This window comes from Bos grunniens, chromosome 21 (assembly GCF_055505025.1).
Source record: "Bos grunniens cultivar Pamir isolate PY7600 chromosome 21, Bosgru_T2T1.0, whole genome shotgun sequence".
NCBI lineage: Eukaryota > Metazoa > Chordata > Mammalia > Artiodactyla > Bovidae > Bos > Bos grunniens.
Window position 1 is genome coordinate 21,231,512 of NC_141185.1, and position 22,592 is coordinate 21,254,103.

Here is a 22,592-nt window from a genome sequence, read left to right on the forward strand (position 1 = left end):
CCAGTACAAGGGAGGGTTTTTAAGTTCTCGGGAGCGCAGGCCTCGGACGCGCGTGAGTAAAGTTGGAGAGGCCAGAGGCTGGCTATCTGGAGGCCACCCCCGCAGAGGCCTTTCCCCCTCTCCGCAAGTTGTGCCGCACTTGGTTCCGCCGAGACCCACGACGGTTCCGCCCCCTTCTTCCTTGTCATTGATGTTGTTGTTCTTGTCAGTGCCGCAGCCCCGACCACCGGGAGCCCGAACCCGAGCCGGGGCCGCCCGGGTGGCGCGGTGGCGGCGGCTGCGGCTGCAGCAGCTGCGACGGCTGCGGGGGCTGCTCCGGGGTCTGCGGGGGCGGCCGGGGACCGGCAGCCGGCGGCGGGGCCGGATGGCTCTGTGCGGGCAGGCGGCAGGCGCCGCGTCGCTGCCTAGCGAGCTGATCGTGCACATCTTCTCCTTCCTGTCCGCGTCCGACCGGCTCCGGGCCTCGGCCTCCTGCTCGCACTGGCGCGAGTGCCTCTTCTACCCGGCTCTCTGGCCCCAGCTCCGCATCTGCCTCCGCGTCTCGCCCGCGGAGCAGCCACGGCTCGAATTCCTCATGCGCAAGTGCGGCTGGTTCGTGCGAGAGCTGCGTGTTGAATTCGCCGCGGAGAACTACCTGAGCGGCGGCGGCGGCGGCGGCGGCCCGGGCGATGGAGGAGGCAGCGCGGACGCCGGGACTGGCGGGGAAGAAGTCGAAGCCCTGCAGCTCTCAACCCGTTGGCTGGAAGTGCTGCGCACCTACTTAGAGCTGGTCCTGTGCGTGCTAGTCAGCATCCGGAACAACAGGTAGGCTCTTCGCAGCCCCTCCATTCCTCCTCCTCCCCACCGCCTCCACTTCCCGGGACGCAGGGTCGTCTGCTTCCTCTCACCTCGAAATAGATTCAGTGTGGAAACGCCCCGCCCGCTTCAGCGTTGCTTTTTTCGGTGACTGGGGGTGTCAGTTCTAATCCGGCGATTTCCTTGAGGCAGGAGGACATAACAGGACTCATCCTAATACTTTATAAACAGTAATGGACTTGGTGTTTATCAGACAGCACTCCTGGCGCCTTCCAGGCACTGTCTCATTCATCCTTTCGGCAGCAGTGGGATGGAGTACAGGCGCGGTCATTCTTCATTTTACGGATGACAGAGCTGAAGCTTGGAGGGTGAGGCCTGTGAATGAGTCTGGGGAGAAAACTAATCTGTTTTTTGTTGTTGTTGTTATTGTTGTTGTTTCATTCTGAACCTATCCGATCAAAATAGTTCGTGGTGGCGGAGGGAGTAGGTATGCCACAGGTTTCGCATAGGTTGGAGACTCTCCCGGCAAAAAAAGAAATCTTTTACAGCCATTTTCTTACCGAAAATGGTTTTAACTAGGCCAGGCACAGAGTAGGAGAAATTTTTTTTTTTTTTAAGGGATCGGGGAACTGCCTAATCATCAGGATTAGAAGGTCCCTCCCTTTTGCACCTCCAGACTCAACTTGTCCCCAGTGATTCACCTAAAAGTAGCACAGTACAGCTTGGTGTTTGCGTGTGTTGAGGGAACTGGCCAGTGTCTGCAAAGGGTAAGCCCAAACTGTCCTGATTGTGCATCAAGACTTTACTGTAATTCTGGGGCTAACTTCCTGTGTTCTGGCCCGTCGTCCTAATCAGTGTCTTCCATTATTTATCTACCGCCCTCTCCAGAATCCTCTTAACGTAGATTTTCTCTATCTGCATATTCTAAGCTTAAAATTAAACTGTGAGGTAGAGGAAAGTTCATAAGTTCAAAAAAGGAGCAACTTAGATAGCAGTAAGAGTTTAGCAGTTTGCAAGTAGTTTCACATTCAGGATCTTATTTGATCCTTCCAGCCGAACCTGGGAGTTAGGACAGCTGCTATTATCCCTGCTTTATAGAAAGGAAACTGAAACCTAACAGGGTCAAATAATTTGCAAATTATCATACAGCATTTTATCATACAGCAAATTATCATACAGCATTATCATACAGTATTGTTTTTCTCTGACAGCAGTGTACTTCCTTTTGCAGTAAATACATTATGTTGAACAGGATGGAGTGAAGGTCCTGGTTATGCTAAGTGAGATAGATACATCTGTATTCTTAATTCTCTGTTTGAATCACAAGGGTGGAGAATAAGCATTAGCTGCAAGTTGTATCCGGAGCATGGCTGCATCATCCCAGTATACTGTGTATTTTTCTAGCTTTTCACACCAAGCCATTTTATTTCCTCACTTTGATTTTATGTGGCAAAAGAGGCTGTTTAAGGCTATAAGTTGGTCTTGATCATGTTGGAGACTTTCTGTCAGAGTTGGATGTGTGGCTGAAGGCCCAAGTGACCCAGAGGTTAGAGTCAGTAGTGAGCACTTATTACTGATGATTCAGTGGAGGGTAGAAGTGGGGTGGATTCTTTATAGAAAGGAAACTGAAACGTAACAGGGTCAAGTGATTTGCCAGTATCAGTTATATTTTTCTTGAGGTTAGATAGCAGTTCTGAGCAGTCATTTAAAAATGCACGTCTTTTGTCCAAGTAAGAACCCACTTTACAAAGTTTCTATCTAGTTCCTTTTAACCGATTGGTTGGTTGGACAGGTAAAGGTTATAAGGCAAAAGAGTGATGTCACTTCTTCCCTTCGTTGTTTAGTTTTTCTCCGGCTCCCTTCCTCACCCCTGTCAATTTTTATTTTTTTAGCTGTGTGTGTTGAGGTAAAGTTGACAAATAAAAGTGAACCTACCTCTTTAGCATCTCAATCTACTTGTCTATAAGACTGCCCTCTAAAAAAATCTTTATATATTTGGAAGGAAGATCTCGGCTTTATTTTTGAAAATATTTTGAGATACTTTACTAATATTGGAAGTACTAATATGGATGTTAAAAATTTAAGTGAAACTAGTTTTCTTTAGAGAAATTTGAAAATGTTTTAAACCAAGATGTTTATTTGATAACTCTGATAAAGCCTATTCTTATTTCCTTCATAATCACTTAAACATCAGACTCAGGCTCAATGAAGAGTAACTCAAATGCTTTAGTGTTCAGTATTCTTTGATTTTATAAAACCAAAAAATTCAGTAACTAATGAGAAAAATCAATATTTGACATTGTTCTTTACATTTCCAAGGTAAATTTTACAGTGCTTTTGCCTTATTATTTCTACCAGTTTATAGGTAGAAGAGGAGGATATGAACCTACCAAGTCACAAGCTTTATGCTTCCTGCCTTTATGTTGAATTTTATACAATTCAAACTTTTATTTTGCTGTGTTTCAGTTATTTTCTTGTCTCTGAGTTAAAGAACTAAAACCATAACCTTGAATTGTGGGAACTTTTCAAGGGTACTATTCTGAGAGAATAATTGGCATTTTGCTTAATTCCTGGGTATGCACATGTACTCTCAGAGTGATTGTAGCCACCTTACCAATTTCTTAGGTGTTAGGGACAACTGATGAGTATCAAAGAGGTACAGAAATGCCTCCCAGAGGGTAAAATACAGTCTTCTGTCTTCAGAGTTCACTTCTCCAGAGAGGGCTAGGATACCTGCCTTCTTGATCAACAGTAAGAACGTAAATAAAAAATTATTATTCAAAATACTAAAAAAGAAAAAAAATAAGTACACATTCAACCGTATTGTAGGTTAAATTGGCTGAATTTCTTCTATAGGAAATTGTACTTAGAAGTTCAAAACAACAAATATAAATATGCATTTTTAGACTTTAACGTGGTTGTCAAGTTGAGTACTACCTATTAAAAATGCTGTATTTCATACTCCTTAGGAAAAATGAGACTTCAGGGACAATAAGATTATGATAATAGCTAATAGACTCAGTCACTAAAAATACTTAATCAGTAAGCATAGGTACATTGTCAACATCTGATTTACACTTTCCTGGACTATATAAATATTTTGCATGAGGCTTTTTTGGATTGAGGGCAGTACTTTTCTAAAAGATGCAAGCCAGAGAGACTTTGTACAAGCGTGATTTTCTTGTTAAAATTCTAACTACATGGGATGGAGGGGAGGTTCAGGAGGGAGGGGACATATGTATATTTATGGCTAATTCACATTAATTTATGGCAGAAACTAACACAACATTGTAAAGCAATTATCCTACAATTTAAAAAAAATCTAAATATCTAGATTGACCAGTTTTTTTTTTTACTGTGCCTGCTTATATACCCCAATGGCACCCCACTCCAGTATTCTTGCCTGGAAAATCCCATGGACAGAGGAGCCTAGTAGGCTACAGTCCATGGGATCGCTAAGAGTCGGACACGACTGAACGACTTCACTTTCACTTTTCACTTTCATGCATTGGAGAAGGAAATGGCAACCCTCTCCAGTGTTCTTGCCTGGAGAATCCCAGGGACAAGGGAGCCTGGTGGGCTGCTGTCTATGGGGTCGCACAGAGTCGGACACGACTGAAGCGACTTAGCAGCAGCAGCAGTAGTAGTAGAACACCTATCAATAATTCTTAGATGTGGTCTGCTGACTTGGCACATGCAGTCACAGAGAATCTTATCTTAATATTTTTTTCAACATCAGTATGCCAAGACTCAGCAACTGATAAGGCAATCTAAAAATACATCTTAAAATAGATTAAAAATATTTTGGACATTTCCTATTACTATCCAAGAAGGTAGGAAATTCTTGAAGGTATTATCTCCAACAACCCTGAGCCTTATTTTTCTTGAAATATTTTTCCCATCACGGGGCAATAAATACATGCAATAATAATATTTCACTTTTGAGAGCTAACTTTTCTTATTTGTTTTAAAAAGCCCATTTGGAGAATATGTGTATTAAAATATATTGGGACTCTGACCAGTCCTTCCTGCCCAAGAGATGGTTGCTTTTAGAGAAGAGATACTTTACCCAACAGACTCCTCACCTTAAAACGGACAGATTAAAGTGACTCCATGGGGATAGCTTCAAGGTCATGGAGCAGAAAGGAGACTAACCTGATGAAGAAACTAATCTCCTTGGAGGGCTGCTAAGAGGAATTAGAGCTCTCTCTAGTCCATAGGCGGAGAAGGCAATGGCACCCCACTCCAGTACTCTTGCCTGGAAAATCCATGGACGGAGGAGCCTGGAAGGCTGCAGTCCATGGGGTCGCTAAGAGTCAGACATGACTGAGCGACTTCACCTTCACTTTCACTTTCATGCATTGGAGGAGGAAATGGCAACCCACTCCAGTGTTCTTGCCTAGAGAACCCCAGGGACTGCGGGGCCTGGTGGGCTGCCGTCCATGGGGTCGCACAGAGTCGGACACGACTCAAGTGACTTAGCAGCAGCAGCTAGTCCTTAGATACATTCTTCCAGTGACTGAGAACTGAAGATAGAGGATAGGAGATAAAACTCAACAAAAAGGTCATCCAAGTAAAATATTTTTCCTGTGTTACAAGAAGTGACTGAGCAGCTTTTGAGTGAAGGGATTAAGTGATCTCCATTTTAATGTTTTAGTTCTGAGGCAGCCTCGGAAGAGTTCACCCAAGTTGTTAAATTTATAGCTGATTTAAGAAGATAATTGTTAAAATATGTTTTTTTTTCCCCTCCAAATATTGAGAGTATACTATGTGCCAAGCAGTGAAGACAAACTCCCTGTTCCCATGGATTCGACATTCCGGAGGGAAAAGATAGGCAGAAGCAAGTAAACAAATGAAAGATTATTCCGATTGTGAAAGTAAGAGGACTGTGTAATAGTGACTAGGTGGCAACTTGAGATAGATTGGTGAGGGAGAAACTTTTTCTGTAAAGGACATTTAAGCTGCTACGTGAATGACAAGTTACCCATCTGAAGATTTGAGCAAACAGCATTCCAAGCAGAAAAAAGACTAAGCAGCAAGGCTTTCAGCCAGCCAAAGTTTTGGCTTCTTGCAACAGCAGGAGAGAAAGTAAGGCAGGACCATGTGAAGGGTGAGAGCAGTGTCACAGTGAGCTCTTGAGTGTAGGAGGAGGAAGGAATGTTGATTTTTTATGAGCACTTGTGGAATAAAGTTTGGACTATATTCTAAGAATAGAAGTTACTGAAAAAATGTTAAGGACAAGCATAAGGTGATCTAATTTGCATTTTAAGGCAATCATTCTGGTTACTGTGTAATGAATGAATAATCCTCGTAAGAGGTGATGATAGCCTAGAGTATGATGGAAGAAAAGATTTTTTAAAAGTGGATGGATATGGAATATATATGTTTGGAAGTAGAGCCAAGAAGACATGCTACTAGGATGTAGAGGAAAGGAAGAATCAAATGTTTTTTTACCATTTGTCTTTAAAACTCACTCAGTTTTCTTTCTTTCTTCCTTAGTACTGTTAAAATTGTCTTTTAATAATATGTTAAATAACAGTTTTTTTTTGTTTTTATTTTTGTTTTTTCTGACTCCTTGCGACCCCATGGACTGTGGCCTACCAGGCTCCTCCGTCCATGGGATTTACCAGGCAAGAATACTGGAGTGGGTTGCTATTTCCTTCTCCATAAATAACAGTTTTAAATGTCAGTCTTATTTAAATAAACCTTTTTTTATTTCGTAACCCCTGGGATTTGAGGATGATGGTAATTCAATAAGTGGGGGCTTCCCTGGTGGCTCAAAGGTAAAGAATCCTCCTGTCAATGCAGGAAATGCATGTTTGGTCCCTGGGTCGGGAACCCACTCTAATACTCTTGCTTGGAAAATCCCATGGACATAGAGAGCCTGGCAGGCTACAGTCCATGGGGTCACAAAGAGTCGGACGCAACTTAGTGACTAAGCAACAACAACAATTCAGTAAGTGAATTCATAAAACAAATTCTGGAAAATTGCTTTTAGTTAATGGAGCCTAAGAAAGTTGATAAGGAATACTACTATAGGCCTATGACTTAGTTATGCCTGGAATGTGGGAGACCTGGGTTCGATCCCTGGGTCAGGAAGATCCCCTGGAGAAGGAAATGGCAACCCACTCCAGTACTCTTGCCTGGAGAATCCCATGGAGGGAGGAGCCTGGTAGGCTACAGTCCATCGGGTCTGAAAGAGTTGGACACGACTGAGCAACTTCACTTCACTATGACTTAGTTGTGGAATCTCTGAAGCTGTACCAATAGCCACATATAGCTAATCAAATTTTAAATTACTTGGCTAAAATTAAAGATTTAGTTTGCTGTACTAGACACATTTCAAATGCTCCATATGTGGCTAGTGACTACCATTTTGGACACCATAGAATAGAGCATTTCCATCATGGCAGAAAGTTCTGTTAGTCAGCATTTCTCTAAAGTATTTGTCTTCTTTGTTTGATTTGGCTGTGGTCATTTATTAACATTTCTGAGAGGAGGAAATATGTTATTAAAAAGTATTAAGTAAATGCAGACATTTGATATCAAACATGGACGAAGAAGATTAGAATTGATCTTAAAAAATTTCATGCAATGATACCGATTAGCTTATTAGGTTAGAAAAGGAAAAAATTGCATTTTGTGACCTCCTGTGCATCACTGAGAAGGAAATGGCAACCCACTCCAGTGTTCTTGCCTGGAGAATCCCAGGGATGGCGGAGCCTGGTTGGCTGCCGTCTATGGGGTCGCACAGAGTCGGACACGACTGAATCGACTTAGCAGCAGCAGCAGCAGCAATGCATCATTGAGAAAGACTTAACCTTGTTAACAATTGCATCTTTTTAAAGAATCAAGTTTGTATGTAGTTTCCTTTTTCATAGTTAATTAGACTTAGCTGTATTAACTCTAGTTTAAAGGTTATACTAAATAATCCAAAGAAATCTCAGAGAAAAATGAAGAGTTTTCAGCACTCTTCAGTTAGACCTTGGGGAGTATTTCTTAAGCTCACGGGTGGTTAATATTGTTTTCAAAGAATTGCCCAAACTAACACACTGAATATGTATGTATAGGTTTTTATAATAAAGCTATCAAAAATTGCATTATTGTTTGATTCATAGGGAAATTTTTACCCTAAGAACAAAATAAGATCGCTCTTTTCAGTGAAAAGTTGTATGTGGTGGTTTAATTTCTTTTTAAAAAATTTTTATTGAAGTATAGTTGATTTAGAATATTATTATTAGTTTTCAGGTATGCAGCAAAGTGATTCACTTACATATTTTTTTTCAGATTATTTTCCACTGTAGGTTTTTACAAGATATTGAATATAGTTGCCTGTGTTATACAGTAAATCTTTGTTGCCTATCTATTTTATGTATAATAGTTTATTAATTTCATGCCCCTAATTTATCCCTCTCCATTCTCCTTTTCTGCTTTTGTAGCCAAAAATTTTTTTCTATGTCTGTGAGTTTGTTTCTGTTTTCTATATAGATATATTTGTATTATTTTTTAGATTTCACAGATAAGTGACCATTTTTTTGATTGATTTGTTTTTCTGATGTTGAGTTATATGAACTATTTGTTTATTTTGGAGAGTAACCCCTTTGTCAGTCACATCATTTATGAATATTTTCTCCCATTCCATAGATTATCTTTTTAATTTTTATTTCTTTTTAATAGGGGGAAAATTGCTTTACAAAGTTCTGTTGGTTTCTGCCATACAACAGTGCACATGAGCCATTATTATACATATATCTCCTCCCTCCCCTTCCCCTGTCCCACCCATCTTGGTCATCACAGAGGCCAGGCTGGGCTCCCTGTGTTACATAGCAGCTTCTCCCCAGCTCTCTGTTTTGTACATGGTAGCTTATATATGTCGACGCTGCTTTCTTAATTCGTCTCTCTGTCCTTCCCCTACTGTGTCCACAATTCCATTTTCTGAGTCTCCATTCCTTCCCTGAAAATAGGTTCATCAGTTTCATTTTTCTAGATTCTGTATACATGCATTAAATACGATACTTGTTTTTCTCTTTCTGACTTACTCTGTATGATGGTGGTGGTTTACTTGCTAAGTTGTGTCCACTCTTGCCATCCTATAGACTGTAGCCTGCCAGGCTCCTCTGTCCATGGGATTTCCCAGGAAAGAGTGCTGGAGCGGGTTGCCATTTCCTTCTCCAGGGGATCTTCCCAAGCCAGTAATTGAACCCATGGACCCATTGCAGGCAGACTCTCTTACCGCTGAGCCACCAGGGACGCCCTCAGTCTGTATAACAGGCTCTAGGTTATAACCAGTTCACTAGAACTGATTCAGATTTGTTCTTTTTTATGTCTGAGTAATACTCCATTGTGTATAGTACTGCATCTTCTTTATCCATTCATCTGTCATCGGACATCTAGGTTGCTTCCGTATCCTAGCTATTGAAAATAGTGCTTCTATGGACATTGGGGTACATTTGTTTTTTTCAGTTATGGCTTTCTTAGGGTATACACCCAGTAGTGGGATTGCAGGGTCATATGGTAGTTTTATTCCTAGTTTTTAAAGGAGTCTCCGTGTTGTTCTCCATAGTAGCTGTGTCAATTTACATTCCCACCAGCAGTGCTAGAACGTTCCCTTTTCTCCAAATCCTCTCCAGCGTTTATTGTTTGTAGATTTTTTGATGATGGCCATATTTCTTTTGCCTTAGGAGACATAGCTAAGAAAGTATTGCTACAGTTTATGTCTGAGAATGTTTTGCTTATGTTCCCTTCTAAAAGTTGTATGGTGTCATGTCTTATGCTGCTGCTGCTGCTGCTGCTAAGTCGCTTCAGTCGTGTCCGACTCTGTGCGACCCCATAGACGGCAGCCCACCAGGCTCCCCCGCCCCTGGGATTCTCCAGGCAAGAACACTGGAGTGGGTTGCCATTTCCTTCTCCAATGCATGAAAGTGAAAAGTGAAAGTGAAGTTGCTCAGTCGTGTCCAACTCGTAGCGACCCCATGGACTGCAGCCCACCAGGCTCCTCCATCCATGGGATTTTCCAGGCAAAAGTACTGGAGTGGGGTGCCATCGCCTTCTCCGGTCATGTCTTATACTTCAGTCTTTAAATCATTTGGGATTTATTTTTATGTATGGTGTGAGGGAGTGTTCTGACTTCAGTTTACATGTAGCTGTCCATTTTGCTCAGGACCACTTATCGAAGAGACTGTCTTTTCTCCATTGTATCAATATATTTTTCTCTCCTTTGTCTTAGATTTATGTCCATAAAAATTTTAGGATAATTTGTTCTGGTTCTGTGAAAAGTGTCATGAGTATTTTGATAGTTGTTGTTTGTTTGTGTGTTTAATTTCGTGAAGTGGAACTAACGTATAACATAACCACATTTATTTAAGAAATTGAAAGCATGGCTTGTCTTTAACCAGTGCTCTGCTCATATAGGCCTTACATAAATTAGAATCAATTTGTCGAATTTCCCCAAAAACTTCCTGGCCTTCCTCACTGCAGTCACTTGGATTTTTTTCTCCTCCTTCGCTTTCCTGTTTCATGTAAACCCATTACTCCTTGAAATTTGCTTAAGTCTGACCCACATAAAAGCTGTAGGTTCAAGATGGTAAGACTAAGTGAAAAGAAGAAGCAAGTATTATATTGGTGCAAGCATAATTGCGGTTTTGGACCATGAATTTTAAGTCATTATAACTAGACTCAAACACATCTTTATTAATCAAAATAGGAACCATTACAATCAACATGTCTTTGACAATGAGAAATCAATTTGTTTATTCCTGTAGCATAAAAATCCATGCTTCTGGGATTCAGTGAACTCTCGGAAAGCATTTTCTGCCTTCTGCTGGTTGTGGAAGCATTTTCCCTACAAAAAGTTGTTGAGCTACTTGAAGAAGTGGTAGTCACTTGGCTAGACGTCAGGTGAATTGGCAGATGAGGCAAAACTTCATAAACCAGTTCATTAAACTTTTAAAGCATTGGTTGTACAACATGTGGTCAGGCATTGTCGTGGAAAACAATTGGGATCAGACTAGCAGCTGACCACCAAACAGTGACCATGACCTTTTTTTGGTGCAAATTTGGCTTTGGGAAGTGCTTTGTTAACTTCTGCGTCCAGCCACTGAGTTGGTCATTGGCCAGTTGTCCTAGAAAATCCGCTTTTCGTCACATGTCACAATCCGATCAAGAAGTGGTTCCTTCTGTTGTGTGAAAAAAAAAAAAGAGAAGATGACATTTCAAAAACAATGATTTTTTTTTTCAGTCAGCTTATGTAGCTTTTTCACCTTTCCAGTTTGCTTCAAATGCCAAACAACTGTAGAATGGTTGACATTGAGTTCTTCAGCAGCTTCTCATATAGTTGTAAGAGGATCAGCTTTGATGATTGTTCTCAACTGGTCATCGTCATTCCAATGGCCAGCCACTATGCTCCTCATCTTCAGGGCTCTGGTCTCCTTTGCAAAACTTCTTGAACCACCACTGCACTGTATGTTGATTATCAATTCCTGGGCCAAGTGCATTCATTGTTGATATTGTGAGTTGTCTCCACTGCTTTATGACCCATTTTAAACTCAAATAAGAAAATTACTTGAATTTGCTTTTTGTCTAACATCATTTCCCTAGTCTAAAATAAATATAAAATACACAGCAAATAATTAGTCGTAAGCAAAAAACATAAAGCGAGAAGTGCACATTAATGTATAACATAACCACATTTATTTAAGAACGCATTGGAATAGCAAATGGCAAAATTCAGCAATGAAAAACTGCTATTACTTTTACACCAATCGCATAGTACTCTGCATAAGGCTTCTTCCTTTCGTTTGCTCCAAATCACTGGTCTTATCACTGTTAATACTAGGTCAGGTAAATCAGTTTTTCTGTCCAGGAACTTGTCTTGTGTACTCTTCTGTTACATCTCTGAAATGGGCAAGGAAAAGGAAGGAAACTGGGGTGACACTTGAGCCATCTTTTAACCTGGTTTGTTATTCACATATTGCTGATAACTTCCAAAAATAATCTCATTCTTAGAAACCTCAAAAAATCAACTTTGGTTCAAGGCAAAGGAGAAAAGCACTCACCTGAGGCAAAAAACTTTGATCTATAGCTTAGATCCACCTTCCCAAGCCACACACCTTCTCCATACCAAAGTCGCAGAAGAGTTACCACCATGATCATGGGGCTGGGTGAGCCCCAGTCATGTTGCCAGTACTGCAGAGAGCAGAGGAGTATTTGTGTTCTTGATAGTCTTGAAATCCTAAACTAGTTTTCCTAGAGAAAGAGCAGTATTCAGCAACCATTTATCTTTACTAAAGTATTTGAAAGGAAATCCAATATATAGATGTCATTCATTTTATACTACACATTTCAATATAAAATTCTGAAAATTATGGACATACATGTGAAGAAAGCTGAGCGAAGAATTGATGCTTTTGAACTGCGGTGTTGGAGAAGACTCCTGAGAGTCCCTTGGACTGCAAGGAGATCCAACCAGTCCATTCTGAAGGAGATCAGCCCTGGAATTTCTCTGGAGGGAATGATTCTAAAGCTGAAGCTCCAGTACTTTGGCCACCTCATGTGAAGAGTTGACTCATTGGAAAAGACTCTGATGCTGGGAGGGATTGGGGGCAGGAGGAGAAGGGGGCGACAGAGGATGAGATGGCTGGATGGCATCACTGACTCAATGGACATGAGTCTGAGTGAACTCCTGGAGTTGGTGATGGACAGGGAGGCCTGGCGTGCTGCGATTCATGGGGTCGCAAAGAGTCGGACACGACTGAGCGACTGAACTGAACATATACATTTAGGACTTCCCAGATGGCACTAATGATAAAGAACCCACCTGCCAGTGCAGGTGTGTGTGAGATGCAGGTTCAGTCCCTGAGTTGCGAAGATCCCCTGGAGGAGGGCCCGACAACCCACTCCAGTATTCTTGCCTGGAAAATCCCCATGTACAGAGGAGCCTGGCAGGCTGCAGTCCATAGTGCTGCAGAGAGTCAGATACGACTGAAGTGACTGAGCAAGCAATACATACAACCAAAATAACATTAATACACTTAACAAAACTGTCAATACTTCTTTAGTCTCTTCTGATTTTTTAATTAGCCTTTTTAAAATAAAACCTTTATTTCCACGCCAAGAATCTAAACTCATGTACCTTTGTAACTTAACCACAATAACTTTTCATGTAACTGATACAGTACATATCTGATAATTGAACGAGTAGAGCGTAGGAGAGCAGTCTGTAGCCTCAGTTTCTAAATTATAAGTACTTAACAGTCTGACTTCACTCTGGATCTGGATGATGACTTTGTAAAATAGGATTAAAAAAGAATGCAATTAGTTGAAGAATATTATTAATAATATTATTGCAGAATATTGAGTAGAGTTCCCTGTACTATACCATAGATCCTTATTGGTTATTTTATATATAATAATGTGTGTTTATTTATCTCAGGTTGATAATTTATCCTTACTCCCAACATTGAAGAGGAACTAAAAAGCCTCTTGATGAAAGTGAAAGTGGAGAGTGAAAAAGTTGGCTTAAAGCTCAACATTCAGAAAACGAAGATCATGGCATCCGGTCCCATCACTTCATGGGAAATAGATGGGGAAACAGTGGAAACAGTGTCAGACTTTATTTTTTTGGGCTCCAGAATCACTGCAGATGGTGACTGCAGCCATGAAATTAAAAGACGCTTACTCCTTGGAAGGAAAGTTATGACCAACCTAGATAGCATATTCAAAAGCAGAGACATTACTTTGCCAACAAAGGTCTGTCTAGTCAAGGCTATGGTTTTTCCTGTGGTCATGTATGAATGTGAGAGTTGGACTATGAAGAAGGCTGAGCACTGAAGAATTGATGCTTTTGAACTGTGGTGTTGGAGTTGACTCATTGGAAAAGACTGATGCTGGGAGGGATTGGGGGCAGGAGGAGAAGGGGACGCCAGAGGATGAAATGGCTGGATGGCATCACTGACTCGATGGACGTGAGTCTGGATGACCTCCGGGAGTTGGTGATGGACAGGGAGGCCTGGTGTGCTGCGATTCATGGAGTTGCAAAGAGTCAGACACAACTGAGCGACTGAACTGAACTGAACCATAAGTTTGTTTTCAAAATCTTAGTCTGTTTCTGTTTTGTAAATAAGTTCATTTGTATCATTTTAAATTAGATTCCACATATAGTAATAGCATATGATATTTGTCTTTCTGTCTTCATTTAGTATGATAAGCTACATCCATCCATGCTGCTGCAAATGATATTATTTCATTCTTTTTTATGGCTGAGTAATATTCTGTTGTATATGTATACTTTATCTTCTTTATCCATTCATCTGTTGATAAGACATTTAGGTTCCTTCCATGTTTTGGCTATTATAAATGGTACTGCAGTGAACACTGGGGTTCATGTATATTTTGGAAGTATGGTTTTCTCCAGATTATGCCCAGGAGTGGGATTGCTGGATCATATGGTAGCTCTATTTTCTAGTTTTTTAATTAACCTCCATGCTGTTCTCCACAGTGGTTCCACCAATTTACATCCCCATCAACAGGTATAGGAGGGTTCCCTTTTCTGCACAGCCTGTCCAGCATTATTACTTGTAGATTTTTTTGATGATGGCTATTCTGACTGGTGTGAGGTGATAAATCATTGTAGTTTTGATTTGCATGTTTCTAATAATTAGCAATGTTGAGCATCTTTTCATGTGCTCTTGGCCATCTATATGTCTTCTTAGGAAAATGTTGAGCTGTATGAGCTATCTGCACCCTTGTGGATTGCATCATTTGCAAATATTTTCTCCCATTCTGTGGACTGTCTTTTCATTTTGTTTATGACTTCCTTTGCTGTACAGAATCTTTTAAGTTTAATTAAGTCCCATTTATTTTTGTTTTTATTTCCATTACTCTAGGAACTGAATCCAAAAAATATTGCTGCAATTTATGTCCAAGAATGTTGTGCCTGTTTTCCTCTTAAGTTTTACATTATTTGGTCTTATGTCTAGGTCTTTAATCTGTTTTGAGTTTATTTTTGTATATGGTATTAGAGAATGTTCTAATTTCATTCTTTTACATGTAGCTGTCCATTTTCATTTTTTCCCAGCATCACTTACTGAAGAGACTGTCCATTTATTCATTGTATATTCTTGCCTCCTTTGTCATCAGTTAGATCACCATAGGTGCCTATGTTTATCTCTGGACTGTCTGTCCTGTTTCATTGATCTATATTTATATTCTTGTGCCAGTACCATGCTGTTTTGATTGTTACAACCTTGTAGTATAGTCTGAAGTTAGGGAACCTGATTCTTCCAGCTGTGTTCTTCTTTCTTAAGATTTCTTCAAGCTAAGTTTTAGAATAATCAGACTTTTTAGTGAAACTAAGGTTACTAATTTGGGAAAATATGTCATAATATTAAGAAATGTTATTTTTCATTTACTTAAATCTTTTTATCATTTTTGTGGGTTATACATTTCTTATTATAGTTATCCCAAACTTCTAGTTACAGATGTAATTCTCTAATGGTTATGTTAAAAAGGAAACAGCAGACCCAAAATGGTCAGTTATGCTAAACCCCATGTCACCAAACTAAGACTTAATACCTAGCACAGCTGTGGTTTCAATCTGCCTCAGGATGGTAACCTTTAATCAGTGAGCCTGAAATTACCAGGTCAGCATTAGTGAGGCAATCTGCCATATAGTCCCTTCAGTTCCCTTTGCTAAGTTGCTTCAGTCATGTCCGACTCTGTGCTATAGACGGCAGCCCACCAGGCTCCTCTGTCCCTGGGATTTTCCAGGCAAGAGTACTGGAGTGGGGTGCCATTGCCTTCTCCAGTGCATGAACGTGAAAAGTGAAAGGGAAGTCGCTCAGTCGTGTCAGACTCTTAGCGACCCCATGGACTGCAGCCTACCAGGCTCCTCTGTCCATGGGAGTTTCCAGGCAAGAGTACTGGAGTGGGGTACCATTGCCTTCTCAGTTCCCTTTAGGAGGGTGACTATTGCCTGGAACAGTGCATTATTTACTAATAATTTACTTTTTCTACTTCCTTTCTACTTTAAAAGCCTTTCCTTTTCTATATCTCTGCAGAGCTCCTTTCTGTTTGCTACATAGGATGCTGCCCAATTAACGACTCTTTTAATAAAGCTAATTTGATCTTTAAATTTACTCGGTTGAATTTTTGTTGTTTAACCATTATTATTAGCATTTAGGTATTTTTAATCTTTATCCTTTCTCCTACTGTATTTAGAATTTTACTATATAGAAAAGTGTGTTTGGTAGCTAAAGTTATTTACAGATTTTTTACATAGTTTTTTTTTTTTTTTTAATTTACCTCTTAATGGTAACCTCTGTTTGATCACAAAACTGGAGAAGGTTCTCTATATTTTAAAGAATATTTCTTACTGAGAAGATATCTCCAGGGCAGTGCCCCACTTAGAACATTTAATGCATTAAGTTAACTGGTTTGGGAAATTTTAACTGGTTTGGAAAAATTTTATATTATAGTTAAAATGTATATGAAAAATATATATATATGAAACTTGAATGCTTCAGTGTTTCAATATATATATATGAAGCTTGAATGTTCTTTCATATGTCATTTTGTGATTTATTCATCCCTAAACCTTTAAGGTAGGTATTATTATTACTGATAAAAAGTTGAATTCCAGCAACTTTAAGAATACTTTTCCATAGTCACTAAAACCTTGAGTTCTGAACTACTTGTTATGCTCTAGTCTTTAAAGCTTATGCTGTTTTCTCCTATATCGCATTGTTTTTCATTGTATGTTAAAAGCAATCTGAAGGTACTTAGTTGGATTCTAAATAAGTTATTAAGGTAGAAACTTCTGTAGAATATCTCTTCTGCATATGTTTACTTTTAATATTTATACTTTTATGTTAATTATTTAGACAGTCATTTTAAATTACTTTTCTTATAGGAACCTCCAGAAGTTTAGCCTTTTTGGAGACATAAGCATTCTACAACAGCAAGGAAGTTTGTCAAATACATACCTCAGCAAGGTGGACCCTGATGGCAAAAAAATTAAACAGTAAGTTATATAGCTAATGGAAAGGGACTCTGTAATAATAAAAATATTTTTCTGAGAAATTTTAAGATACTGTCCAAAGAGTAATGATATTTTTTTCTGAAAAGAACATGTACCCTGGAAATGCCTTAACAATGAAATAGTGATCAATACATACCATTCCAATCTTTAAGACAAAGAATTTGCTGTGTAATTATTGCTATTTAAAACTTAACTTCTCTACTTTACTTTGCTATAACATGAATTGTAAGTCATCAGTCTTTTCTTCTCTACTGATATAAAATGCTCCTTTACTTGAAAAACATATTTCTATATGTGTAATATGTATTACATTTTTATGTGAATTTTAATGATATTACTACTTGTGGGTCAAATGAGTGTACTCAGTTGCTCAGTCATGTCCAACTCTTTGCAACTGCATGGAATGTAGCTTGCCAGGTTCCTCTGTCCATGGGATTTCCCAGGCAAGAATACTGGAGTGTGTTACCATTCCCTTCTCCAGGGGATCTTCCCGACCCAGGGATTGAACCCATGTCTCCTGCATTGCAGGTGGATTCTGTGGATTCTTTACCATCTGAGCCACCTAGAGCTAAGTCTTAACAGGATTGTGTGGCATGTGCTTTCCTTACAGAATTCAGCAACTGTTTGAAGAAATACTGAGTAATAGTAGGCAACTGAAATGGCTGTCTTGCGGGTTTATGCTGGAAATAGTAACCCCAACGTCACTGTCATCTCTCTCAAACTCTATTGCCAACACCATGGAGCACCTGAGTTTACTGGACAACAATACTCCTGGTAGCAGCACCCTTATCACTGCAGCAGAACTGGAGCGATTTGTGAATCTGCGCTCACTTGCCCTGGATTTCTGTGACTTTACAGCTGAGATGGCTAGAGTCTTAACCGATAATAACCATGTGCCTTTGCAGCGACTTTCTCTCCTGGTTCACAATGTTTCCGTGATGCACAAGTCTCTGGACAATATGCCAAATGATGAGCATTGGAAAGCCTTGTCAAGAAAGAGCACCAGCCTTCGGGTCTATATTATGGCTTTTGATATCAAGAGTGAAGATATGTTAAAGATTCTGAAACCCAGTATACCACTAGAGAGGATTCATTTTGACAGCTACATCACTTGTGTTTCAGGAGCTATTGTTGATCTTATATCTAGGCAGTACGACAAGTTCCTCACTCATTTTATATTAATGAATGATATGATTGACACGTCTGGTTTTCCAGATCTTAGTGACAACCGAAATGAGGATCCGTTGGTTTTATTAGCATGGAGGTGCACAAAGCTCTCTCTTCTGGCAATTCATGGTAGGTAACTTTTGTTTGCTATAGTTTGAATTTGTTATTACAGCTAAAATATTTTATACCAATAAAAAAGATAGCACTGACATTTATACTGTCAAAAACTCTTATAACAAGTTGATATGCAGATTTTTTATACTTTCTAACATGACTGAAGCGACTTAGCATGCATGCATGCATTGGAGAAGGAAATGGCAACCCACTCCAGTATTCTTGCCTGGAGAATCCCAGGGACGGGGGAGCCTGGTGGGCTGCCGTCTATGGGGTCACACAGATTCGGACACAACTGAAGCGACTTAGCAGCAGCAGCAGAAACATGTGTATAACATGTATAATGTATACCATGTGTAACATATACCACTTTCAAGTGGAAGGACACATTTCTACCCTATTTTGTTCCAGCTCCCGTATTACTGTTTTTCTTTCACCATGTGATTAATAGTACTTCACAAAAATGGCATTTGAAATTATCCAAGAAAACTTACATATTCACCTACAACAGATGTATTTCTTCTTCTTAAAAACATAACACAGAAGGAAGAAGAAAGTATGATTTCTTTCATGCTCACTGCCTCATCTTCTAGATTCTTGGTATCAACATCTTAATTTGTACAACATTTTTTAAATGATGGTTCTGTTGGTTGAAAAGTGCTCTTTTCTGGCAGGCCTTTCATCTGAATGTGAACTATTTTTCATTTGGACAGAGTTCCTTTTATAAGTTAGAAGAATATATTACTTCTTTTCTGAAACTTGTGAGATAGAGAATATAAACTAGAAAGTCTGCATGAACAACTTAAATTTATTATGTTTCATTATTTCCGAAATTAATCTTTTAGCTGCATTTGAGTGTGGGAGTGTATCTTGCTTTTCAAGTTTTGCTTTATAATTTGGCCAGTCATTGGAAGTAATAGCAAAGAATAGATCACTATTGAAGTTAATAAATTAGGATTTTTTTAATAGGATGAAGAAATAGCAAGATATTTAAAATTAAGTTAGTCTTTTTAAAGCTCCTTTTATTTTTTTGACTCTGCTGAGAGGCTTCTGGGATCTTAGTTACCCAACCAGATATCGAACCCAGGCCCCAGCAGTGAAAGAGCTGAAACCTAACCATTGGGTCAACAGAGAATTTGCTAAAGCTTTTTTCTCTTATTAAGTAAAACGTTATATTTGCTAGTGATAATTAACAATTTATCTTTAAAGTGTCACTTTATAACTTTGGACTGTGAAGTACTGTGTGTGTGTGTGTGTGTGTGTGTGTGTGTGCGCGCGCGCGCGCATGCGCGCGCACACGCACAGGGTGCTCAGTCACATCTCAACTCTTTGGGACCCCGTGGACTGTATGCTGCCAGGCTTCTCTGTCCATGGAATTTTCCTGGCAGGAATACTTAAGTGTGTTGCCATTTCCTGCTCCAGGGGCTCTTCCTAACCCAAGGATTGGACCTGCGTCTCCTGCACTGACACGGCAGATTCTTTACCACTGCACCACCTGGGAAGCACCGTAGGAGATGCCTTTTACTAATGAAAAATACCAGCTTACTATGTACTGTTAATCAAAAGCTATAAAATTACACTTTAAATGTCTTCACTTTTACTAAATGTGCTGATACCAGAATACACTTACAGCACCTATCTGTTCACCAGCTGCAGTGATGTTCTTGGAGACAATATCAGACTTCTAGACTTTTTTTTTCTCTGAGCTAAACAATTACTGGGGCTTCCCTGGCAGTGGTAAAGAATCCACAGATCTCAGCATATTTTTAAAGGAAAAGGACCCCAAAGTGGTGAGATACAAATTTGTGGAAAAGACAGATGTAGAAAATAGACAAAATAAAATACAAGGAAATGACAGTGCTTGTCTTCTGCTTATTTTTAAGGTTACACAGTGTGGGCACACAACCTCATAGCCATTGCTCGTCTTCGTGGCTCTGATCTAAAAGTACTTGAAGTCACCGAAGAAAGCATTGATTTTGACCAAGGTGAACTGGCCGACCAGGATGTGGATCCAGTGCATAATCTTATTGAGCAGGTGTCCCTGGGCCTCGGTCAGCCTTGGCATGCAGTCATGGACATCGAATCACTCAGTGTCTTCACTGAACCAAATCGTCATTTTTACAGAGAGATGCAGAGCTTCAGCGAAGACGTTTAGCTTTTTTTTAACGTACAATTCCTGTGGTTACATTTGCAAGTAGGGTCCTATTATGTTTTTTTTTTTCTTTTCCAGTAGTGTGAATTAACCCCTTTGTGCTGTGTTTAATCAGTATTAGCTTTATAGAATTATATGTGTATATTCTACTTCTTGATCAAAGAACATAGTCGGGTATTGGTTTAGAAGTTCAAAGTGACACTGTATAGGGCTTTCACGGTTAATGGACTTGTTACCAGACCTTAAGAATCTACAACCGAAGGTTGTCTGAGGTTGCTGGCTAACTGTTTTTCACTGAGTTACTCTGCCTTTTGATGTTTTTATTCTTTGTGTGTCAGAGCTCAGGAGCCAAAATATTTTTATACATATATAGATATATATCCATAGCCTGGTGGATTTGTATGCAATGCACTGCATTCATTCATTCTGATAGCATTTCATTGATTTTTATTTGAAATGGAAGAAGGGAGGATACTATGATCCCAAATGAGTCATCTTTAACAGAAAAGCCAAGACTTTAACTTTCATTACATATATAATAGTCAATTATCATTAATTACCACTCTGAATTTTATATAGTAGCAGGTTAGAACATTGCTTAATCCTTTTTGAAATGCATTTGTGTAAACATGAATACTCAAATTATTGGATTTTTCCTAACTGTATCTGACATAATTTAATTCATCAATTACATTATACATTCAAGTTAGCTTTTTAGCCCAGATTTCAAATAGTGGAGGAATAAAGAAATAATATTCCAGGGTAAAACCTCCTAAAAGAATATCATGAAATCACAGAGTTGTAAACACACATGCTTGCAAACAAACATTAGTCGTGAAATCCCTAGCAACAAGTCACTGGATTTTTCTCTGTCAGCGCGCGTGTCAGCTGCCAAAGAATAGACTTAACTGAAGAAGTGCCCACATGCTGGCAGGGGCTGGCCCACTGTGGCCAGCCAGATACTGCTAGATTGTAATATTTAAGGTCGAATTTCGACCTGTGGTACACAGCTGTGCTGTGGCTCAGTCAGCAACCTCAGATCTCTGAAAAAAAAAACACAAAACAAAAAAAAAAAGAAAAAAAAAACCATGCACCTGTTTCACTGTGAATAGTGAATGTAAAGGAAAAAAACGGAAAAACTGAACGCTTGTTCTATCACAGGTATGAGCTGCTATGATAAATGAAGAACATTCCATGAAGTATGTTTTAAAACCTTGTTATATCTGAGAGGCTTTAAAAGCCGACTTAACTGTTTCAGGGCAACCGCGGTACAGACGTGGTCTCTGTGAGACTTCCACCTGACCCCAGTTTTAAGTGGTACGAATGTTGTGCATTTAATGTTAAAGGACAGTCTGCAATAATAAAGTAAGTAGCCAACGTGGGTGCCCAGCAGTGCTGAGACCTGGCTGCTCTATTGTAAGCTTTGGAAACACAATTTATGCAACAGATGTCCAGATATGATTCTATTTATGGAAAAAGTTTATATGTATTTTACAAATGGTTTTACCATCTTATATTAAAATGACCTTTTGACAGGTGTGCACTGTTTTGTCTCCAGTGAGCACATACCATGCAGATTTTTTATGTACATCAGTAGTGTGAATCCACTGGCACAGGGTGTGTAAATGCCAGATGTGGTGAGATTTTATCTTATAAATGTGATCAGATAAAATAACTCCTGACAGAAACTGTAAGGAAACCAGCTGAATGTTTGACCTGATGACTGATGTTGTATGGTTTATGTTAAATGTATATTCTTTTAATCAATGAATAAAGCATTAAAAAGTGATCATTGTAACATTTTCTTGTTCATGAAGCATGAAAAACCTTTAGTGTTAAATAAACTACAGTAATCTTAACAATGTGTATAATCATGTTAGCTCCTATTGGTAGTCTGGTGCAGCAAAGCTTAAATTTGAACAATTTGGAGAGTTTTGATTTTTTTTAACTCACTGTGGCAAAATATAAAACAGACTGGTTACCACCAAATCCAAGTGTATTATGTATTTAGAATACATTATTTATAGACTATAGGAACCTACATTTAAAAATTCTTCTACTGGATGAAAAGGAAAAAAAAAAAAAAACATTTCAGTATGCCAGTACTAAATAGATCTTAAACTTCTATACTGCTTTAGTTTAGCTTTGTAATCTCCATTCTTGGTTGTTAAGACAAACAGCTGTCATTCCTTCTTCCTTCTCTAATCATTCCAGACACCACTTCTTCCAAGCACTGCCTCATCATGGAATAATCTGGGGTTCACAAAGAACTGTTGTTATATCTATTGCGCCCTCATTTCGTGGATACAACTCCTTTGGATGAATCAA

General features: G+C 39.4%; 1 protein-coding gene across 2 annotated transcripts; it reads left to right on the forward strand.

Moving 5' to 3' along the window:
• Positions 1 to 2: 2 nt before the first annotated feature.
• Positions 3 to 22,053, forward strand: FBXO33 (F-box protein 33). Of its 2 annotated transcripts, none has more exons than XM_086363443.1 (4): positions 3 to 804; positions 16,703 to 16,813; positions 17,442 to 18,127; positions 19,996 to 22,053. In XM_086363443.1, the coding sequence occupies exons 1-4, from the start codon at positions 191 to 193 to the stop codon at positions 20,265 to 20,267; spliced, it is 1,683 nt and encodes a 560-aa protein (XP_086219569.1). In that variant the 5' UTR covers positions 3 to 190; the 3' UTR covers positions 20,268 to 22,053. The 2 variants fall into 2 exon arrangements, with proteins under 2 accessions (XP_086219569.1, XP_086219570.1); XM_086363444.1 differs by lacking the exon at positions 3 to 804 and adding an exon at positions 903 to 1,163.
• Positions 22,054 to 22,592: the final 539 nt, after the last annotated feature.

Bases quoted from the DNA above. Each gene is read 5' to 3' on its own strand.
- FBXO33 (XM_086363443.1), top strand. From the start codon at position 191: ATGTTGTTGTTCTTGTCAGTGCCGCAGCCCCGACCACCGGGAGCCCGA. The intron at 805-16,702 runs GTAGGCTCTTCG...CTTTTCTTATAG, and splicing joins GTCAGCATCCGGAACAACAG to GAACCTCCAGAAGTTTAGCC. The intron at 18,128-19,995 runs GTAGGTAACTTT...CTTATTTTTAAG, and splicing joins CTCTCTTCTGGCAATTCATG to GTTACACAGTGTGGGCACAC.